The sequence below is a fragment of the Oncorhynchus nerka genome, linkage group LG28 (genome assembly GCF_034236695.1).
Source record: "Oncorhynchus nerka isolate Pitt River linkage group LG28, Oner_Uvic_2.0, whole genome shotgun sequence".
NCBI lineage: Eukaryota > Metazoa > Chordata > Actinopteri > Salmoniformes > Salmonidae > Oncorhynchus > Oncorhynchus nerka.
Genome location: NC_088423.1, coordinates 79113414 through 79137978, shown reverse-complemented (window position 1 = coordinate 79137978; position 24565 = coordinate 79113414). Strand labels below are relative to the sequence as shown.

Genomic DNA, 24565 nt, shown 5'->3' with positions numbered 1-24565 from the left:
TCACGGTATTTTTTAAAAATGAGACGGTATCACGGTATTTTTTAAAAATGAGACGGTATCACGGTATTTTTTAAAAATGAGACAGTATCACGGTATTTTTTAAAAATGAGACGGTATCACGGTATTTTTTTTAAATGAGACAGTATCACGGTATTTTGTGTTTTAGAATAATAAAAGTATCAATGTGCTTCATGAGTAGTGTGTGACCATAGGATGGCAAGTGATTTCAATGGGTCTTTCTCCTTCCTGATTGGGTTATACTGTTAAATTAAACTTCAAACTAAAATAATTTCCTGTATTTCCATCCATTTCTACATTTCCTGCACTCATTTGAGATGATTTCCACACTGCCACGATATGGGCAAAAAACTAGGCCTTATTTTTAACCAAATGTTGCAATTGCGATTTAGATTTAGAACACTTGGGTGAGCTTTTGGGATCCTGGAAATATAATGTTTATTCAATTCTATAGTTAGAATATAAGTAACAGTGGGCACTTTGATTACAGTGTTTGACATGACAATGAATGAAAATGCCATGGACAAGTTATTGTGACAGGGTAGAAACTAAAAAGTGATGTTCAGTGTTTCCTAGGGGACCCTATAATCTTTTGCTACATTAAATCTTTATTCACGTAGCCAACATATTCATGCTTCGCCTATTCCTCTTTGATTTAGAAGATACTGTTGCACAACATGCTGACTTAGGCCTCCACCAGTACTGGTATCAGGCTGTATTAGCTAGCTACGTTTACTCTGACTAGCCAGCTAACTAGCGATTAGCATTAGTGGCTAACACTATTTAGCTTTAACTTCCTAAGAAAATACAAACTAGCTGTTTGCAGATATAAGAAACACAAACAAATATTGTAATTATCGAACGCTTGTGGATTTATATTAAGATCAAATAGGAAACAAGTTCATTGGCATCAACATTGTTGCATGCGCTACATTGACCATGCAGACTGAACAAAACCAAACATTCAAATACCGTTATAGAAGGTAAAATAAAAACCCAAACCGGTCCGTGTATCAATACCGGTATATAGTCAAATATGGTATACCGCCCAGCCCTAATTACCATTATAGCTGATCCAGCATAAGATAAACAGCCAGAGCAGAGCTCAGCCATGGATTCACCAATCAGTTCTGTGAAGGGAGGGAGGCCGGAGATTTCTCTCCAAAATACTCTAGGCGATTAATTAACAAAAACACACATATTTGAGGAAAATGGTATGCCTGCCTACTGGATCATAATAAGCGTGAACACAGCAGACTAAGAGGAAACGGCACAGTTAATTTCCTTCCAAATGTGCCCTTAATGCCCTATGAGGATTCAGAGACCTTGACTTCCAAATCAAGAACTTGAGCTTCTCTAATGAGAAAATGTAGATTAAATGGTAGGAAAACTTGTATTATCCCTTAGGAAAATTATGCAAACAGCTGCAACTTTATTATAATATCCCTCAATCCCAATACAGCTCCCCTCTCAGCCAAGCCTGACCAATTCCAGCACCAGGTCGAGCTGACACAGCGTTAGAGAGACACACACTACAGCTGGGTCCAAGGTAGGGCAGGACCAGGACACTGTGGAGGAGAGGTCCAGGAAGGGGTAGGGGAGACGGGGTAGTAGGGGTAGACCAGGACACTGTGGAGGAGAGGTCCAGGAAGGGGGTAGGGGAGACGGGGTAGTAGTGGTAGGACCAGGACACTGTGGAGGAGAGGTCCAGGAAGGAGGTAGGGGAGACAGGGTAGTAGGGGTAGGACCAGGACACTGTGGAGGAGAGGTCCAGGAAGGGGTAGGGGAGACAGGGTAGTAGGGGTAGGACCAGGACACTGTGGAGGAGAGGTCTAGAAAGGGGTAGGGGAGACAGGGTAGTAGGGGTAGGACCAGGACACTGTGGAGGAGAGGTCCAGGAAGGGGTAGGGGAGACGGGGTAGTAGGGGTAGGACAAGGACACTGTGGAGGAGAGGTCCAGGAAGGGGTAGGGGAGACGGGGTAGTAGGGGTAGGACCAGGACACTGTGGAGGAGAGGTCCAGGAAGGGGTAGGGGAGACAGGGTAGTAGGGGTAGGACCAGGACACTGTGGAGGAGAGGTCTAGGAAGGGGTAGGGAGACAGGGTAGTAGGGGTAGGGTAGGACCAGGACACTGTGGAGGAGAGGTCCAGGAAGGGGTAGGGGAGACAGGGTAGTAGGGGTAGGACCAGGACACTGTGGAGGAGAGGTCTAGGAAGGGGTAGGGGAGACAGGGTAGTAGGGGTAGGACCAGGACACTGTGGAGGAGAGGTCTAGGAAGGGGTAGGGGAGACAGGGTAGTAGGGGTAGGGTAGGACCAGGACACTGTGGAGGAGAGGTCCAGGAAGGGGTAGGGGAGACAGGGTAGTAGGGGTAGGACCAGGACACTGTGGAGGAGAGGTCTAGGAAGGGGTAGGGAGACAGGGTAGTAGGGTAGGACAAGGACACTGTGGAGGAGAGGTCCAGGAAGGGGTAGGGGAGACGGGGTAGTAGGGGTAGGACCCGGACACTGTGGAGGAGAGGTCCAGGAAGGGGTAGGGGAGACAGGGTAGTAGGGGTAGGACCAGGACACTGTGGAGGAGAGGTCCAGGAAGGGGTAGGGGAGACAGGGTAGTAGGGGTAGGACCAGGACACTGTGGAGGAGAGGTCTAGGAAGGGGTAGGGGAGACAGGGTAGTAGGGGTAGGACCAGGACACTGTGGAGGAGAGGTCCAGGAAGGAGGTAGGGGAGACAGGGTAGTAGGGGTAGGACCAGGACACTGTGGAGGAGAGGTCTAGGAAGGGGTAGGGGAGACAGGGTAGTAGGGTAGGACAAGGACACTGTGGAGGAGAGGTCCAGGAAGGGGTAGGGGAGACGGGGTAGTAGGGGTAGGACCAGGACACTGTGGAGGAGAGGTCCAGGAAGGGGTAGGGGAGACAGGGTAGTAGGGGTAGGACCAGGACACTGTGGAGGAGAGGTCTAGGAAGGGGTAGGGGAGACAGGGTAGTAGGGTAGGACAAGGACACTGTGGAGGAGAGGTCCAGGAAGGGGTAGGGGAGACGGGGTAGTAGGGGTAGGACCCGGACACTGTGGAGGAGAGGTCCAGGAAGGGGTAGGGGAGACAGGGTAGTAGGGGTAGGACCAGAACACTGTGGAGGAGAGGTCCAGGAAGGGGTAGGGGAGACGGGGTAGTAGGGGTAGGACCAGGACACTGTGGAGGAGAGGTCCAGGAAGGGGTAGGGGAGACAGGGTAGTAGGGGTAGGACCAGGACACTGTGGAGGAGAGGTCCAGGAAGGGGTAGGGGAGACAGGGTAGTAGGGGTAGGACCAGGACACTGTGGAGGAGAGGTCTAGGAAGGGGTAGGGGAGACAGGGTAGTAGGGGTAGGGTAGGACCAGGACACTGTGGAGGAGAGGTCCAGGAAGGGGTAGGGAGACAGGGTAGTAGGGTAGGACCAGGACACTGTGGAGGAGAGGTCCAGGAAGGGGTAGGGGAGACGGGGCAGTAGGGGTAGGACCAGGACACTGTGGAGGAGAGGTCCAGGAAGGGGGTAGGGGAGACGGGGTAGTAGGGGTAGGGTAGGACCAGGACACTGTGGAGGAGAGGTCCAGGAAGGGGTAGGGGAGACGGGGTAGTAGGGGTACGGAAGTAAATAACTGCTAATCTGACATGTTTTGGAAGTATGCAGGACTTGATGACTGCATACAAATACAGGTGATGAACTAAACTGCCTTTTCATGTGCATTGATTTATGGGAAAGTTGAACCAGTGCCAGCTCAAAGCAGATCCCGGTGAGGCCTGGTGCTTTAACTCCAGACCTGCTTAAGCCCTCTCATTTGTTTCTAGAAGTACAGCAACAGAACTCCACCCTTGAAGTAGAGCTGTTCCAGGGATTTGCATAGTCAGGCTTTCCCTAGATTCTCCTTCATTCCCCAGCTTATCATGGATGTGAATGGCAAACTGGACTGGCCCATTATACTGGCTGTTATAGGGGTAGTCTACACTATCATACTGGTCACTGCTTCCATTAGGGGTGTTAGGTACAGTCATGTTGAGGGTTCACTAGGATGAGAGCCACTAGCCACAGTTGGGCATTCAAAAAATGGGCCCCCAAACATCCAGCTTTGTTGTCTCTTTAGGGTCAAAGTCCATTGATATGGTGTACTTTTCAGAATATAGTCCATCTTATCTCTGTCCCCAACCAGAGTTTTTACACTGAGCCGTCCTTTAAACAGCCTCACTTGTGAAACTGCTCAGAGTAAATAAACACCTGTGAACATTGAGTTTAATTGTGTCAGTCAGGCAGCTGTAGACTTACACCACTCCCTTAGCCAACCCCTTCCTGTTCCCCTGCCCTCCCTTGTCCTACAGGGTTAACCTCTGCTGAACCTGGGGGACTGTCCAGGGGCCGAATGACCTCCGGCAGCCGTCAGTAATCAACCATCACCCAGCACAAATAGCCACCATTAAGGGTTAACATGAAGCAGATGGGAGTGTGGGGGTTCTGCTTGTCCAATACTACTGTCTGCTCTACTCCATCCCTCTCCTCACCTTCATGTGTGACTTCATCCCACTGGAGAGTTCCAGCCAAGAACACAATTACAATTTGTTGTGTGTATGAGTAAGCGAGAGAGAGAGAGGGAGAGAGAGAGAGGGAGAGTGAGCACGAGAGAGAGAGAGAGAGAGAAAGGCCTACACTTCCTGGGGAAAAACCCACTTGTCCCATGAGCTCATGCAAACCAGAAAGGTCAATTATTCAATAACTAATACACATGAAGAGGGTGAGCACAGCAGCACACAATGGGTCTACCGACTTAAAAGGGCGCCAGGGACCTCACCCCTCAGGCTGAAGGAAGCCTCTATCACTCTACTGTAAATGTTATTACACTGCTTCAATAGAAAACAGCACCACGTTGGAAATCTTTTAGGTGTACTGAAAACACTTCTACTATTCCTCATAAATTCCTCATCACATCACATCTGACCACATTTGAGGTGGAGGCTAGGGCTTTAGCATCTGGAATTATTTCATCTGATTGAATTCTTCCTTGGTCTTAGTGAGCATAAACTAGTGTCAATGTCCAGCATTACCTGTTGTTTTATCATATCTCAAAACTCATATTTAACCTGACTGAGCAAGACAGGAAAGTTCCAGAATGATTCTGAACAAATGAAGCGATGAAATGAAGTGTCCACAACACCCCCAGCCTGTCATCCTCCCAATGGCCAGATAGAACAGATCCCCTGGCCCCTGCCTCTGCCAGGGCCTCTCATTCAGCAGCCCACGCCCTACCCCAGCAGAGGAGCCCCCCACCTCAGATACCAAAATCTATTTAGCTCCCAAATAGATGTTCTCACTGCACTGGAGCCAGGGCTCAGCCACAGGCCATGGTACAAAACATCACCAGGGGAACGACTAGCTAACTGGCTCTCCATAGTTAGAGCCTTCTTCACCCCTGTGCTCAGGTCTCATACTGTGTACATATACAATTACACAGCAGCCCTCTGTCAGTCTACTGAGGCCTCTGCTCTGGTCTCACCCCGCAAACAGCTCTGGACTGGATAATAGTGAGGTTACCATCAATTAGAGAATCATGACCTCCTCTGTGTCAGGACTAGGTCATGTTGCCTGGGGGCTCTCTGGAACAGGAGTCATGACTTTCCACCAAACGGAAAAGAACACAGACACGCACAAACACACACGCCACAGCAGTAGCAACGTTTCACCTCAAACATGAGAGAGAGTAGCTTAATGGCATGACACTACATGGGTAATAAAAGCATATGTTCTGGCCTTGGTCTGAAAGTCCTATGTGGTCCTGGTACTGTACACCATAAAGAGCATAGCAACAAGGAGAGTGTTCCTGCTGAGTCTAAAGCAGGGAGGGAAATGTTGATCAAGTCCGCTGAGCCAACCAGGCGCTCCTCTGCCCACCGTGGCATTATAACTTCAATCGGCAGGCTAAATATCACTGTGTGCTGGACTTTCACTGCTTTTGAACCCACTCAAAGGGCGCCATCAAAGAGGAGTCAGTAAAAGGCCTTTCTTCCCCGGCTGGCCACCAGAGCTCAAAGCATTCAGAATCCACAGCCAACTTAACATGTTCACTGGGACCTGACCACACCACTACCTCATCTCTTTCTTAACCCCAGTTTCTGGTCATGTTTTCTCATCACAAGGCACCATTTTAGATACAGTAGAAAGCCACAGAGTTATTCGAGCCGACAGTGTGCAGTAAAAAGCTGTGTGAACGAGCCTGGTTGCTGTTCCAGCAGGTCATGTGATGTTACCAATGTCCCCTTCCCCCCATTAAGCTAGCCTTAAGCCTAACCATTGTGGTGGTGTTGATGTAGCCTTCTCTGTGGTCTTCGGTAGTTTTGCTATGAGGGGCAGAAAAAAGTCATTTATATTTGTGCGTCTAACTTTCTCACTCATCATTATTCACGATTCATTCAGGATTATCCGTAATCATGGTAGAATCCACATTAATGTAGAAGTGTTTAGAAACATTTGCTATTCTTATTTACAATGAAACTGACACTAAAGTGACACAATACATTATTTACCATTATTTTCTATTGGGCATAAAATAATCTGAAACAAAACCAAAACAAACAGCAAATGCATCCAACAAGTTTGAAGAGTCATAAGCTTGATGTAGTTATTGTGTGCTAGGAATATGGGACTAAATACTCTACTTTTGACTACTTTAATACACATAAGTGGATTTGTCCCAATACTTTTACAAAAACCTGATATGGATGAAAATACGCTCAAATTAATGGGGACAGTCTGTACTTTAACCTGTATCATTTCAAATCCACAATTATGGAGTACAGAGCCAAAACAACAGCAAAGTGTCACTGTCCCAATACTTTTAGAGCTCACTGTATGTGGTGGCTGAAACAAAGCTCACAGAAGAGAGTGGGTGATAGCTGGCTCTGAAGTTCCCACAGTAAGAGGGACTCAGAGAGAGATGGCCACGATAGGCTATGAACAACCTGTGCCACAGTTCTGACACAGGTCTGGTATGAGATGAGGACACTAGGGAAAGGAAAGGGGGATACAACTGAATGCCTTCAACTGAAATGTGTCTTCCGCATTTAACCCAACCCCTCTGACTAGGCTTGTTTATTATGAGTGAGATATGGGTACAGAGATTTGAGATGGGTACATAATACTGATAAGCCCTCATAAAGCTGCATCTGATAGGACAGAGGGTTGTTTTCCCACTACAGGAAGTAGGACAGTCTATGAGCTTACGGGTTGCTGTAGAAGAGATGCACTGAGAGTCAGGGGTCAGTTATGGCCAGTCAGCCATGTCGTGAGTAAAAACCATGACTGGGACCCAGGACAGGGCCTCTCCTGACCACCCCAGCTCAAACACACACCGCCCTGTGTCCTCCACCTAGCACCCAACCACCCACGTTGTTCTTATTCCACTTTCATTTACTAGTAGTAATATCAGGTATGACATGTATCCTACTTTACAGTTCAGCTCCTGTTACAGATTCATCTCCCTCCATCTGCTGTAGTAGCGCTCCATGTATTTGCATTAGTGGTGTTTCTCCAGATGGTAAGCTTTGCAGAGGGTGATATGTCAGGAGGAATAAGGCTTCTCCTTGGCAGCGTGTCGGAAACGCAGCACCATTACCGTTTTAGGCCACCAGTCACACAACACAGACAGTGGAAATGTTATTACCTCAGCAGGCAGCTCCTCATAAATAAGAGCTAATGGACGTCACTCTCCTGCTCCCAGCCCCAAGGCCCAGGGCAGACAGACAGGCAGGCCTCCCCCACATAGACCTAGCCCAGCCGCCCACCGGCCTCATAAGCCCTTACGTAACAACATGATAAATATAGGTGATATATTTCACTTCCACAAACCGTTCCCGTTGAGGGAAAGTGGATATGGCTTGAGCTAAATCAAACAAAGAAGTGAGGCCCTCAAGTCCATTGCCATCAGAGCTGTTTGTTGTAGTAAGACAGCTAAGACTCTCAGGTCTTCAACTTGGCTACTTTAAATGACGTCTAGAGTCAGGTTGAGGGCAGGATAAAGGAACATGTTTTGGTTACACATACCAAGCGAAACACACTTGTTAGGCTGCTGTTGACTTGGTGTGCGCTTGCTTGTGCCAACTAAACATTCTCGTTCATTTGTGTTTGTTGAGACCAACTGGTGCTGAGTACATATTAGGAGCCACAACCAGTGACCCTGTCTCTCTTAGCAGCCACAGAACAGCAGCTGAGCCTCCCACTAGTCCCCACTGCCATTTCTTTTTACCTACCCCATGAAAACTGAGGGGAGAGATTACAGATCAACATCTGGAACCTTAACCATTAAGAGCCAAACCACAAGACAGGCCCAGGACCAGTTGTTACGGGCATAGGAGGCCACACGCCGGCTCACCCACTGTCATCAGTACATATGGGGAGTCATTCATGTAGCACTCCTCACCTGTTGAGAGGGGTTGTTCCATTCTCCTCTCCTCTCCTCTCCTCTCCTCTCCTCTCCTCTCCTCTCCTCTCCTCTCCTCTCCTCTCCTCCTCACTCCTCCTCCTCTCCTCTCCTCCTCACTCCTCCTCCTCTCTCTTCCAGCAGGTGCCCAGCAGTAATGAGTCAGTCTCAGCTTAGCCTCAGCTGTCTGCAGACAGCCAGCAGCCTGCCCAGACAGTGCCAACTGTCAGCCAGCCCAGAGCCTGCCTAAGCCTAGCCAAGGCCCCAGGGTAGGGCAGCCAGTGACGGGACGTCCCAGAACCAGGCTCTCAGTGACACACAATCAGTCTGCCTGGCCTTCCCTGTCCTCCTAGGAACAGACTAGAGGGGTTAGTCCCAGGAGTGGACGTTCTAACAGACAAGCCCTTGGTTTGGTCAGCTAGCTGCATTCTGTCTGACACAGCTCCTCACTTCTCTACATCTATACAGACATTGATTTTCTAACACCCACATGGGAAATGGACTGTAGAGGCACGGTGAAATCACTCTCTCTACAACGTTTAGATGGGAAATAACAGTGATGCAGGAGAGACATGGCACTCTCTCTACAATACCCACAGTGAAAAATAACGTCTATAGAGACATGATAATGAGGGACAAATGGCACATAGATTCAGAGAAACAATACCTAAACAAATTGACTAAAGAGTATCCTCTGTGCCTAGTATAAAAGCCTTTTAGTCAGATTGGCTGCATGGGGTTGAGAGATATGGGGGCATGAGCTTCACAGCATGGCATTTTCCCATAGTCATCTTGTTGTTATATGAATCTCCGATGCGAGGAATGATACTGTCACAGTGAAACAGGCCTCAGCAGTGGAATGAATAGAGACAGGGATTATCAAAGGCAACACACACAGCTTCCTAAGTACCCACACTTCTCTTCTCTCTGTCAGTCTCTCTTGCTTGGGTGACAGGCAGCCAGCAGGGACCAACAGCCTGAGATGATCTGTGATTCAGACAGGAGGTGCATTTGACAAGCCTAACTCGATAAGCAAACTATTAATAATTCAATTAACAGATCCTCTGACTGCACAAGAGTCGGGAAGAGGACTGTCTGGAGTGAGGAGAGATTTGAGTAAACACAGGTTTAGATTTTAGTCAAATTGCAGTGTTGGGCTGGAGGGAGTATGTTTCAGCATGCTCTGCAGTATTGCCTCTGGCACTGCAGCATACATTACATTAGTTCTCAACAGCACACATTAAGCAAGCAAACATCAGAAGGAATGCTAGGAATTCCTCCTATTGTGATCAGTGAGTATCATGATTAGCCCTGTCTACATTTGTTCAGATAGGGACCGATCCAATTATTGTTTTGACGATTGCTGTGCCTTTTTAATGCCCGTTTGGGATTGTATCTTTCCGTAATGCAAACCGTTACTCATATACTGGGGGACCAAACTGACCAATCCTACATCAAGGCTCTTGTCACGTTCTGACCTTAGTTATTTTGTTATGTCTTTGTTTTAGTATGGTCAGGGCGTGAGTTGGGTGGGTTGTCTATGTTCCTTTTTCTATGTTTTGGGTTTTCTGTGTTTGGCCTGGTATGGTTCTCAATCAGAGGCAGCTGTCAATCGTTGTCCCTGATTGAGAACCATACTTAGGTGGCCTGGTTTCACTTTTGAGTTGTGGGTGATTGTTTGCTGCCAGGCTGTTGTAATGTTTGTTTCACATTTCAGGACTGTTTTCGTTCGTAGCATTCATTTTGTTATTTTGTATTCTTTAGTGTTCAGTTTAATAAACTAAAATGGACACTTACCACGCTGCACATTGGTCCGACATTTCTTACTCCTCGTCAGAAGAAGAGGACAATCGTTACAGCTCTAGCATCTTTTTTTTTTTAAAACAACAAAGAGAGCTTGATCCAGTGAATTCCTGAAACAGTCATTATGCCTAATCCACAGTGACATTGTCCCAGCGAGACTGCTGTACTCAGAGGTTGGGGAGAGAAAATGAAATCAAAACAAACAGGAGGGATAATAGAAGCTGTGGGTTCTTCTCCTTTCTCTAACTGCCACTGCTGTTTGTTGTTGGAGCCATCCATTACACGATGTCTCCAGGCCACCGTTGTCTCAGACACTCAAACACATTCAGTCATGAATAGGGTGCCATTTGGGACCCAGATCAGATCTACCCAAATCAAACAAACAGAACCAGTATAACGTGCTGTGGTGAGACCAGGGACCAGACTGGCTGGAATGCTGTGGTACTGTTGACACGACATTTTAGGCAGATCAGATCATGATTTTGCAAGATGATAGTCAAATGTTATGGCAACAATATCGTGTGGCTAGTGTGGACAACTATGGCCTCTACGGACAGATTTGAGAAGAAAACAAAAGCCATGTCTAATTTAATGTTTCTCAAAACCAACCCTCTCAGGGCATCCCCACTGAGTGCAAATTAAACACGTCAACAAATCATAACTAAAAGAATGGGCTGCAGTAGCAGCAGTATAGCAAACCAAACAGCCTGGCAGATCTGACACTACATATTTGTTGAGAGTAAATAAAAGGCAGAGACATACAGGAAGACAGACAGACAAATATTTTATGTTCTAACAGATCAAGAGAGAGGGGGGGGGGGGAGAGACCAATGGCCTCTCTCTGGATCAGGTAGAAGCCACGGGCTCTTGGAGTCCCAAGGCCGACTGACAGGCATCCACGTCATACCATAGAGTCTAACCAGGGATGGGCAACTCCAGTCCTCGGAGGCCTGATTGGTGTCACACTTTTACCCCTGTCCCAGCTAACACACCCAGTTCCAATAATCAACTAATCATCATTTTCAGATTACAGTGAAATTAGTTTAATCAGCTGTGTTTGCTAGGGATGGGGGAAAAGAGTGACAACTCCGCCCCGGGGACTGACCATAGACAGCCACTGAAACAGCCCCTTGAGCTTGAAAGGATGCACATACAGTGGGGCAAAAAAGTATTTAGTCAGCCACCAATTGTGCAAGTTCTCCCACTTAAAAAGATGAGGCCTGTAATTTTCATCATAGGTACACTTCAACTATGACAGACAAAATGAGAAAAAAAATCCAGAAAATCACATTGTAGGTTTTTTTAATGAATTTATTTGCAAATTATGGTGGAAAATAAGTATTTGGTCACCTACAAACAAGCAAGATTTCTGGCTCTCACAGACCTGTAACTTCTTCTTTAAGAGGCTCCTCTGTCCTCCACTCGTTACCTGTATTAATGGCACCTGTTTGAACTTGTTATCAGTATAAAAGACACCTGTCCACAACCACAAACAGTCACACTCCAAACTCCACTGTGGCCAAGACCAAAGAGCTGTCAAAGGAAAGGATGCACATACAGTGCTGTGTCACACATGGTCACACACCCACAGCCTCACCATGTCATATACTGAACAAAAATATCAAATGTAACATGCAACAATTTCGGTGAGTTACAGTTCATATAAGAAAATCAGTCAATTGAAATAAATTCATAAGGACCTAATATATGGATTTCACATGACTCGGCAGGGGTGCAGCCAGGCCCAGCCAATCATAATTCATTTTTCCCCACTAAAGGGCTTTATTACTGACAGAAATACTCCTCAGTTTCATCCAATGTCCGGGTGGCTGGTCTCAAATGATCCCGCAGGTGAAGAAGCCGGATGTGGAGGTCCTGGGCTGTAGTTGTTACACGAGGTCTGTGGTTACGAGGCCGGTTGACAAATTCTCTAAAACAACGTTGGGGAGGCAGCTTATGGTAGAGAAATTAACATTGAATTCTCTGGCAACAGCTTTGGTGGACATTCCTGCAGTCAGCATGCTAATTGCACACCCCCTCAAAACGTGAGACATCTGTGGCATTGTGTTCTGTGACAAAACTGCACATTGTATAGTGAACTTTTATTGCCCCCAGCTGCTTAATCAGCTATTTTATCTACCACACTTGTCAGGTGGATGGATTAACTTGGCAAAGGAGAAATTATCTCTAACAGGGATGTAAATAAATTTGTGCACCAAATTTGAGAGAAATAAGCTTTTTGTGTTTATGGAACATTTCTGGGATCTTATATTTCAGCTCATGAAACATGGAACCAGCAATCTACATGCTGCGTTGATATTTGAATTCAGTATAGATCAGGGGTAGACAACCCTGGTCCTGGAGGACCACAGGAACTTTATGTGTTTGATTTAATTGACCTGGAAAGTTGAATTTAGGCAATCACTGAACTGTTTAATTAGCTCAGTTGGTCAGGTGTGGTGCCTAGTTGGAACAAAATCCTGCCGTACCTGCGGGACTACAGGAACAGGGCTGTCTACCCCTGTCATAGATGATAGAGGTCTGAGAGGAACCCATGCCCCCATATCTTATGTCAATAGTCAACCAAGTCGAAGCTCAATATGTGAGAAGGTTACAGTTACAGAGCTCTCACAGCACCAGCTCACACAAAGCAGATTGTGTGACACACATTACTTTTCCTCTTGTCACTCTTTGATATTCCCTGTTTCAATGTGACTCTATGGATCGGGCCAAATGAGAGGAGGCTGGTAAGCATAAGTGACAGATCCTCCAGCAGATGTCATTTGTGTGAGCTTGGAGATGGGAGGCATATGTTCCCTGTGTCCGTGCAGACCATGAACATTTACACAGCCCCAGGCCAGGCAGCCGTATTCTAATCTGTTCCTGTTCATGGTGGGAAGTGATTATCTGAACAGAAACACATGCACTCTCTGGATCCTCTCCCCTGCTGTCCCGGAGAACATAGAGAATCACAGTCACTGTATGCTAAACCCACAGATGAACTGGAAATAGTTCACAGTTTTACTGTGACTGCATGAAAAAGGGGATAGAAATAGAATCTGAATTCTACCCAAAGAAATTCACTGGCTTAGTGGAAACAACAACTCTTATCCTCTGCAAGGTGAGAGGTAGAATCCATTGTTGTGGTTTTATTTGACTAACTGTCAGCCCAGTCTCATTTTCTTATGTGTGTATGTGTGGTTTCTACAAGCAGTTGATTCAGGTAAACAGGATACCTAAAGTAGAGGCAGGGCCTTTAAAAAGCCACAGGAGTAAATACTTGCCCTGATGTGAGACAAAGGGGGAGAGACGGAGAGAGAGAGGAGGCCCTGTGGTGAATCGAGGGGGAGGGGTAAACACATACCCACTGCTTTTCTCTAACCATCACTTGTTTCCCTCAACACCTGTCTATCATCTCCTCTCCTCTATGAATAATGACCATGTAATGAACATGTTAGAGCAACAACAAAAATCCTTTGCTGTGAAACTCAAGTATAGCGAAACTCAACAGGGAGGAACATTCCACCTGACCATACATTATAAACATTAATATCCATCAAATATACAGGAATAACATAGTAGTAAGCTCTCTGATTGGTGGTAGCACTTCCACATGGGGGGGGGGGGGGGGATCAGTGTCACCGACTCCCCCCGTCTCTAGGCTCTGTCTGTCTAAGACTCAGGGTCAATTAGACACTGATAATAGTGGTGATGAGAAGACTTGCCTTCAGTGGAAGCCTTCTGTAATGCAATTGATTCACTAGGAGCCAATGGAAAGGTCTGCCCTCAGTGAACGTGGACCACACCACCCACTAGAGGCATTCACGGGTCACTAGAGGTCTTCAAGGGTCCATCTCAACCTGAATACAGAGACCCCAACCCGAATACACGAGACCTGAACCAGGTCCAAAATTGTAACTTTTCCCTCAGGTCGGGTCCTATTTGATTGTCAGTGGGTCTCAGGTCTATGTTACTACAGCTGATAGACCAGAGTGCACCAGACCACGGATTTGCATAGGCTATAGCATATTTATTTTAAGCTAATAGGGTGAATTTATTTTCTTATAGAAGGCCTGGCCAACATGTAAAGATGTATTTGTTAACCAGAAGAGAAATTTGGAAATGTTTATACATTTCACCTTTATTTAACCAGGTAGGCCAGTTGAGAACAAGTTCTTATTTACAACTGTGACTAGGCAGTTTTTGTCACTCGTTCCAATCGGGTCTGGTCTAGGCCCGGACCTGTTAGGGTACGAGTTGTGTCTAGGTCTGGTTGTCGTCGAGTCCATTCGGGTTTGGGTCTGATTGTCCTCGGTTCTGTTCTGGTCTGGTCCCAACTTTTTGGACCCGAGCAGATCTCTTCTACCCACTGCATGCAGATGGGCGGGTGCATCCTGTCTATTCAAATCCCAGACCCATTATTATTTTTATGCATCTTTACATTTTTGTAATTTAGCAGACTTACAAACTTAAAATGAATGCATTCATCTTAACCCTAAAATCACCAAAAGGAGTCAAAAATGTAATCTCTTCTGTATACTAGTTGTGCGTGGCTAAGATGAAAATGTGGATTCAATAGTAAGATTTGTGATAAAAGCACCAATTTTGGTACAGGTGTATGTACCCTGAAAAGATATACAGTGCATTTGGAAAGTATTCAGACCCACATTTTGTTACGTTACAGCCTTATTCTAAATTTGATAAAATATTTGTTTATCCTCATCAATCTACACACAATGCCCCACAATGACAAAGCAATAACAGTTTATTTGAGATTTTTGCAAATGTATTTAAAAAAAACTGAAATATCACATTTACATTTAAGTATTCAGACCCTTTACTCTACTTTGTTGAAGTACCTTTGGCAACGATTACAGCCTCGGGTCTTGTTGGGTGTGACTCTACAAGCTTGGCACAACTGTATTTGGGGAGTTTCTTCCATTCTTCTCTGCAGATTCTCTCAAGCTCTGTCAGGTTGGATGGGGAGCGTCGCTGCACAGCTATTTTCAGGTATTTCCAGAGATGTTCAATCGGATTCAAGTCCGGGCTCTGGCTGGGTCACTCAAGGACATTCAGAGACTTGTCCCAAAGCCACCCCTGCGTTGTCTTGGCAGTGTGCTTAGGGTTGTTGTCCTGTTGGAAGGTGAACATTTGCCCCAGTCTGAGGTCCTGAGCGCTCTGTAGCAGGTTTTCATCAAGGATCTCTCTGTACTTTGCTCCTTTCATCTTTCCTTCGATCCCGTCTAGTCTCCCAGTCCCTGCTGCTGAAAAACATCACCAAATGATGCTGGCACCACCATGCTTCACAGTAGAGATGGTGCCAGGTTTCCTCCAGACGTGGCACTTGTCATTCTGGCCAAAGAGTTCAATCTTGGTTTTATCAGAAACCAGCTCATGAATCAGAATAAATTTTTATTTAATTTATTAGCATTTTTAATCCCAGCCCCCATCCCCGCAGGAGGCCTTTTGCCTTTTGGTAGGCCGTCAATTGTAAATAAGAATTTGTTCTTAACTGACTTGCCAAGCTAAATAAAGGTTAAATAAAAAATGTTTTAAAAAATTGCTCAATCGCCAATTTCTCAGTCTCTGTGTCACGCCCTGGTCGAGGTATTTTGTGTTTATCTTCATTTATTTGGTCAGGCCAGGGTGTGGCATGGGGTTTTTGTATGTGGTGTGTTGGTATTGGGATTGTAGCTTAGTGGGGTGTTCTAGTTAAGTCTATGGCTGTCTGAAGTGGTTCTCAATCAGAGGCAGGTGTTTATCGTTGTCTCTGATTGGGAACCATATTTAGGCAGCCATATTCTTTGAGTGTTTCGTGGGTGATTGTCCTTAGTGTCTTGATGTCCTTATTCTGTGTTAGTTTACACTAGTATAGGCTGTTTCGGTTTTCGTTACGTTTATTGTTTTGTAGTGTTTGTATTTAGATTCGTGTTACGTTTGTTCATTAAACATGGATCGCAATCTACACGCTGCATTTTGGTCCGACTCTCCTTCACCACATGAGAACCGTTACACTCTGAGTATCACAGAAACACAACACTGTGAATGAATAACTTGACTAGAAATGTGTGAAAATGTTCAAATATGCTTATTTTGGGGAATTTAAACCATTTACTTGTGTTAAAAAAGGTTAATAAATTAAGATGTGTTACTATTTGATAATTTTTTTTGCCATAATTTTGCCATAATTTCCAATTGTGTAAAAAATTACCGCTTTTGGTGCTTTTAGGGGTCGAAATACATTATTTTGGTGCTTTAAGGGTGAGCTTGACGAGACAACCACATATCACAGTCATCGCAAGTACATTTTCCCTCAATAAAGTAGTTATCGGCAAAGTCTGTGCTAGTCGACACCCCTGCTCAGGGAACGAGAATGGTTGTTGGTCTGACCCACGGCACTATGCCAGGTTCTGGTCTGTTGCCCAGGCAGCAAGGAAGTGGTCCTCCATAAACTTTTTAAAAGAGCAGTCAGAGTTGATCTCCTGCCTTATTCTTTACCACAGTGACCACGGACAGTGAGTTTATCATTGATCTGATCTTATTGAAATGTACTATGTTATGATCAGCACTACTATGTAACCATGTTCTGCCTATTGAGGTACAAATGCTAGATGTTTGGACAGAAAACAAAGATAGTAGAGAAACCTGACTCCACCCAGTCTAATGATACATCAATAATACATCTGATCTTTGCTCAGAATAACATCACATCAGTCTCTGGGTAAACAGACACCAACTGTAAGACCTGCTGAATGGGTTTAATTGTGATTAGATCCCCATAGGGTTTTTATTCAGACTCAGTCTAATATCAAATTACAGACTGGTATTACATCATTCCTTATCCTTTAGGGCAGGGTTCCCAAATAGGCGGACCGCCGGCCAAATTCAGACAATTTTATTTGGCCCCCCCTAAGTTCTGAGCAAAGAATCAATACATTACTGTAAAATCACCAGGATTTTTAAATCATTTATAATGATGTTCCACCCCCCCAACCCTCCACTCAAGAGAACAATAGGCCCACGGCTGAATCTAATTGGGAACCCCTGCTTTAGGGTAAGAGACCAGCACAGACTTGTGTCATTGAAAACCAAAATCATTTCAACGTTATCTCTTAACCCTTGAGTCTAAGCCTTTAAGAACTAAACATGATTACAATGTTGCGCAAACATTGTGCTGCATCATGCACTCAAAACTATCATACAAATACATTCATAGGAATGGGTATGGTCATTATAACATGTTCATCAAATTATAACATTTAGGTTAGAAGGAAATGTATGTATTTTCTCTCCCTCTGACAACACCCATATGGATTTGGAAAAATGACTTCTACAGGACTTTTTTGGTCTGTAAGCAGGAGAGTTGTTTGTTTTAGTGGAATGAAGTGTTGTGAAAACTACTTCCCTGCTATGAGCTCTGAGAGCGGTTCACTTCACAGAAACGCTCAGTCAATGAGCCAGCTCTGTGAGAAATCAACAGGTGACCCTCCTGAAGAACAAAACCAACAATGTTCCCTCATCACCCACCTTGGCAGCACTACCAAACACACACACACACACACACACACACCCTCAAAGAAAATGAAAAACCAGCTCAAACCAAAATGGATCAGCGGTATATGGTATGTGATGTATCACCAAGCTAGATAGAATGCTACAACACTGCTTATGTCCAAAAATAGGTTTAAAGTGTGCTGGTCATGGCAGTTTCCACACCGCCTGGTATTCAGCCACCTTGTCCTGGGTGTGTGGGAATGCACACCCCCATCACCACTGCTGCAAACAAACACTTTACTTAGCCCGCTGCGTCTATTTCAGAGAAATGTGCATGAAACAATCCCCAAACCCCATCACTCACTCACACACACAAACACACACACACCTTGCCTGCAAATGCCCAGGAAAGAACGCCTACATGCTTAATCTGTATTTATTCAATTAGAACCCAGAGCAGCAGCATTTCTCCTAAATGACCTCATCTCAGTAATCAAAACCATGCTCAGAATGAGACAGAGAGAGAGGAGAGAAAGGGGGTAGATAGACGAGATAGAGGGGGTAAAGAGAGCAAGAGAGAGGAGAGAGGGGGTAGAGAGGGGAGAGAGGGGTAGGGAGAGCGAGAGAGAGGATAGAGAGCGAGAGAGGAGAGAGGAGAGAGAGGGGGTAGAGAGAGCAAGAGAGAGGGGTAGAGAGAGCGAGAGAGAGAAGAGAGAGGGGGTAGAAAGAGCGAGAGAGAGGTAGAGAGAGCGAGAGAGAGAAGAGAGAGGGGTAGAGAGAGCGAGAGAGGGGATAGAGAGAGCGAGAGAGAGGGGTAGAGAGAGCGAGAAGAGAGGGGGTAGAGAGAGCAAGAGAGGGGATAGAGAGAGCGAGAGAGAGGGGTAGAGAGAGCGAGAGAGAGAAGAGAGAGGGGGTAGAGAGAGCAAGAGAGGGGATAGAGAGAGCGAGAGAGGGGGGTAGAGAGGGCGAGAGAGAGAAGGGGTAGAAAGAGCGAGAGAAAGAAAAAGAAAGAGAGCACTTAAGTACTCACTGTTTAGGTGTCTTTAACCTCTGATCATACTGGTCTGTATCTAATCCTTCATGACTCTATCAGGCTGGATACTGTGCTCTCCCACTGAATCACACAGCGGGGAGTCAACTCCAGCAGAAATGAAAGAGAGTCAGTGATAAGGGCTAATATTAGCAGCTGTGTGTTCCTGCAACACCATGCTTTACTACTCTGTCATCCAGTCTGGCGAGAAGATAGGATTTCACTCCCACAGGTGCCGTGGTTGCTAATGATAACTTCCACAAAGGAACCATAGCAGAAATGTTGTTCATACCATCGGTCAAACAAATGAGTGACATTAGATATGGGATCAAATGGCTTGAACCCCACCACCCCACATTGAGTCATGTTTTCCATCTGTTGAATAACACTCTGTGTCCCAATTTGTTTTAGATGACTCAATGTTATGTCACCTCTCTACCATTCTACTCACTGGCTTGGCTTGGCTGTGTTCTTACTTCAACTACTCCCAGTGGCGATGACCTGCCGGCCCTGTCACTCTGTTATTGTAGAGTGACATCATCCTCCCTGCACTGTAAAAGGACCCTCACTTCAGCCATTGTGTGACTAGTCTAGTATACACTACAGCGGTTTCAGGAGCTAGGTTTCCATCCAATTGGCGACAGATTTTCATGAGAATATTCTAAAATACGCATGAAGAAAATAAGCACATTTTCCCACCAGTGGTGTGTTTCCACCAAATGTACTTGTTTCAGATAAAAATCAGTGCGTGTTTCAGATAAAAATTGTTTCCGATTAAAATCTGAGCTTTTTCCCCACCATTTCTCACATTATTAATTTTGCCGACACAAAAAGATCCCACCATGTCGAACAAACAAAGGATCTGTGGACATTTATAAAATTGCACAAAACTTCCTGTTTCCATCACAACTGTCAAGATTTTTTACAAGGTATGACTTTACTCGCATAAAAACTGTGGATGGAAACGTGGTTACTGAGCCGTGGTTGTATCTCTGTAATGCCTTTACCTTAAATATGGCGTCAGGTTTTTTTTCACCAGTAAATCTTATCTGATTCCATCAAGTGCACACCACCACACCCACAAGCCCAGCCAGTTAGGCAGGCTGCAGCTCATGTTTTCTTTTTCAAATCTAGGAGGTCCATAGAAAATGAACAGGAGTGGAGGGACTTCCTTTTCCAAAGGCGCTGATTCCGGCTGTTCCATGGTCATTAACCCAACATGACTCAGACAACCCTCCGTCCTCCACCTAAACTGACCCTCCACACCTCCATAGATCTGGAAGGGAAAGTCTGGACTCAACAGCCAGCTGCGAGGCTTTTCCCCTGGCAGCCGGCTTCTAGAAAACTCTAATAGGATGTAGGCGCTTTCCATGATGTCAACATTCTACACATTACCAAATTCATTTATTTTCTTTACATCCACAGACATATACAAAAGAAATATGGAAAGGAATGCAGTCAACACACCAACTACAATTTGGACTAGATATTGCCTACAAGGTGAAAAGCAAAGTGACAGCCAAATGGTTGGCATAAAACACTGTAATGGTGCTCAGCCAAGTATAGAACTTCCTTTGCCTTTTTAGGGGCTATGAATCACCCAGTAACAGATGAATGATATTGGTTACTAAGCTCATGCACTTGTTTGGCCAGCTGCAATGGTGCACAAATAAAACAGAAGAAACCTAAATGCTGTAGGGCCAGGCAGTGTGTCACTGAGTCCCCCACACACACTGGCCAGGATATTAACCTGCTGTAACATTCTGCTAAAGTATGTGTGTTCTCCCACAGCACTGTCTGAAAGACCCCTGGCCCTCTCTCTCTCAGCTCAGTGCTCTGGCTGGGCCATGGGTGAGTGACATCCCATCCCACCCTCCGTGTTCTGTGGTTTAGATTTTGGATCAGATTGCTTGGGCTGGGTGAGGATCCAGAGCCTATGACCAGGGATCATCAACTAGATTCAGCTGATTTTTTCTTGAGCGGATGGTCAGAGGGCCGGAGCATTGTTACAAACAATTTGCAGAATGCAAATTGACCTCAAGAAGCCAAACAGATATAATATTGAACAAAAACATAATCATTTCAAGCCTAGTTTACATTTGTAAACAATCACACATCTCTCTCATATGTGTGAGAATACTTTGTAAAATATTTCCAAAATGAAAATGACTTGGAGCTGATTTCCTGGTGTTTTTCCAGTACTTTATGTCCAACAAGCGGGCCACCAGTTGGGGAACCCTGCTATAGACTATGCATGCAGAGCATATAGGCCGTTTATACTGCACTCATTTTTCACAGATTTAACATACTGTATATATTGGGAATTCCTTTGCATTTTGGATGTCAAGGGACAAATAAGAGGTTGATGCTCATCTAAAAGATATGGTTGCACATTATTATTTTATACCGCTATTCACAATGAACACAGTTGTGGTATGGTTATTATAAAGAGGAATAAAGAGTGTTGATCAAGACTGGATTGGACACATTCTGAAATGCTAAGTGCATACAAAAAAATGGTCTTATTTCCCAAATGAATGTTCTTTAGTGAGTGCGGACTGACCTGCAAGTTTCAACTAAAGGCTCCAAAGGCACCGTTGCCATGACAAAGTAATCATCCAGAAAATATCTGTGAACTGCTGATCGCTGAGCTGCAGACAGTCTTCTCCTACCTATCCTATATTCTACTCATCTTGTTAACAAACAACAATCTTGTTGCTTAAACAAAATGTAATAATCTGTCTATTATTATCTTGGTGTTACTGTCCTATCCGTATTATTAGTTTCATATCACATGGTAATTAATCACATGACTGTCTCATTACACTGTAACAAGGCACTTGTACTGTGGTTTACTGTTTCCTATCCCTACTGGAATAAGTCAACAGTGCATGTTTTCTTGGTTGGACCAAAACTCAAGTATTTGCTAGAAATACTAAAGGACTTTGAAGTGTTTATACAATACTTAGCCTACTGTTCCATTCCAAAGAAGAATAGGGTCAGAATGGTTGAACCGTGGTACAGTAATCTGATCTGACCAATATCCATGGTATACATTTAATGAGCTTTCTGAAACAGTATTAGACCTTCAGATCACAACAAAATCCCCAAGCAGCACATGCTGCTGACTGCCCCACTATTGTCTCAGTCACTTTAGACATGCAGCTGCCCACCCCCAGTCAGAGTCTCCTGGAATTAGGACCTGGCATTACAGACTCCTGAAGACACAAAGAGGATTCCAAAGCTTGTCCACTCATTGCCACTTACATCTTTATGAGCACCTTCACAAAGAAACTAAATGTGAATAGAAAGGTTTTGATAGTGAAAGGGGAAAGACAAAGAGTTAAAAGTGTGGGTACCTATGGACAACACACTGTGTGTTGGAATGCCATTGACAAGACTATAAAGGACAACAGTGGCTGGGCAATAGCTGCTTGGGTCACTGGCTTGAACAACAACTGTCTTTAGCAGCAGCTGTCATTGCTCTGCAACTGTTTGAGCAACAAAAGGGATTGATCAAGATTCACACACGATATCAATGTTAGAGAAAGGCATGCAGGGATATTCTCTGTAATGAATATGCTTACAGTTATGGATGTGTAGGAATTTCTTTATATCCTAGTCTGATTCACTTAGATTTTTTGGATCCAAATGAATGTTAGTTAGTCTGCTGGTTAAACAGTTATTAGGCTATTCAATAGGCAAATTCAATGTCTGATTATGAACATGGGTCTACATGAATAAAAATGGTAGGCAAGAGATTTGTCAATACTGCACCTAATGGGTATGATGGAAAATACGTTCAATGTGCCTGTTCAATGAGCCTGTTCAATGTGAGTTTACATAGGAGTTTTGTTTCAGATTTATGCTTTCAAGTACAGCAGGCCCAGAAGTTCTGAACGACGTGTTATATTGTAGCCAACAATTATAGACTGATGTAGCGATCCACTCAAATATAGCTCCAAAACAAGAGAGATGTTGACAACTCAATTTTGAAAATAAATATTTTTAAATTGCACCTGTACAGGTAGCCGAATGTTATAATAATTAGATTATACAGTCTTACATCAGAGTTCAGCCTAAATCACAATTGTGAGACTATATCTTCACTATTTGTTCCACAATTTACTTTCCATAGCCGAGCGAGATTACGTTGCCAATTGACCTGTTATTCATTATACTGAAAAATAGGCTCAAAATACACATTTTATCTAAACACAATTTCAAGTTTTTTTCCCAGAATATGTTCTGTGCTAAACAGGCCTCGGCGAATATATCCCACTATTGCGAGAAGAAAATGAACTAAAACCCCATCATACGCTTGTGGGGTCCCCATTCGCAACAACTCAGCCAGCCTCCCTCCATATTCCCAAACATTCCGTACAAAGTGGCTGGAGAAACGGTCGACTATTTACTAACCTGGATAAATTGTATAGTTAGGGCTGACTTTCCGACACCACCACCTCCAACCACAACCAGTCGATACTTCTCCTGCACCGAGCCGTCCTTCCACCCTGCCATCGAGGACACACTTCTGCACTCGCCGCTGTCTGAACACCAGTAGTGAGGAGACACCCACTTTTCAGTGAAAGGCCTTCAAGTTGAAAAATGGTACGAAGGAAAATCACGAGCCTAAATAGACTGAAATGATAACTGCGTCTACAATCCGTTCCAGACTAGAGGAATTAACGGTGCTGCTCACTGAGATACGGGCGACCGAGTCCATACGCCCTCAACAGCGTTGCTAACCACTGCGTTTTTAAGATGTGAAACAGAAAGGAGTCATCAGTTAGTCCAATACAAATGTCCGTCGCTAGGGGCACTTTACTTCTCATGAGTAGCATCTACTAAAGGGACATTTAAATATTGCCATTGTAGAATACTCGTTTTATGATCTATGTTCCTTTCATGTAGGGCTTACCATTCTTTTCTTTATGTGCTGTGCCAATAAGAACATTTATAAGCATTACTTTGGGCCGTGCACAGACTATCCTCAGTAGGCTACAATGAGGTCATGCAGTATTAATGTCCGTGTTAATGTAATTAACACTATCCACCATCCAGCCCACACATGGATGGATGGTGATTGTAATGGGTTTCATACTTTCATCTCTGATGGTCTGGATGATCAATAAGTCTATCTTCCAAGTAGCACATCATTGTTAGTGGGAAATACAAGTTTAGTCTGGCCTGGAGGGATGGCTTTTGGCTCATTTCCATTTATTACCTTAAAAAATGGGAAGATATGCTGCAGCTTGACACTGTCTGTTTTCCACAGCTGTGAAGTGCTGTCCTCACAGACACCGTTGGCCAATATCAAGGCCCCCAGAGTGAGAGCTTTCACACAAAGGCACTTTGTCCACATATTGATATGTTCTTAATTCCATGTAATTATTTGTATTTGTGTGTATTGGGTATATGTTGTGAAATTGTTCGATATTACTTGTTAGATATTGCTGCATTGTCGGAACTAGAAGCACAAGCAGTTAGCTACACCCGCAATAACATCTGCTAAACACGTGTATGTGACCAGTAAAATGTGATTTGATTTGATTTAAAGCGTGTGTGTTTGTCAGAGCCGTCAAGGCTGACTGAGTTCTGCTATTCTGTGGCAATGGCATGCATGCGTGACCACAGTGATCTTGGTGACGCATACAAGTGGGTCTATATCTGAGCTTCTAGAATAATGTTTTATAGCCTCCAGCCAGTATATAGCAATACTTTATGCAACACTGGTGCATGTGTTTATATATGTAAACTGAACAAAAATATAAACGCAACAAGG

The 24565-nt window shown here is 44.7% G+C and overlaps 1 protein-coding gene across 1 annotated transcript in view; it reads right to left on the bottom strand.

Moving 5' to 3' along the window:
* The window catches only part of LOC115112448 (ras-related protein R-Ras2), a 52137-nt gene extending 28580 nt beyond the window's left edge, over positions 1-23557 (bottom strand). Inside the window, exon 1 of the mRNA XM_065013149.1 lies at positions 23200-23557. Coding sequence (XP_064869221.1) covers positions 23200-23301 — 102 coding nt within the window. The 5' untranslated portion in view covers positions 23302-23557. The remainder of the gene's footprint in view (positions 1-23199) is intronic.
* Between the last annotated feature and the right edge of the window lie 1008 nt (positions 23558-24565).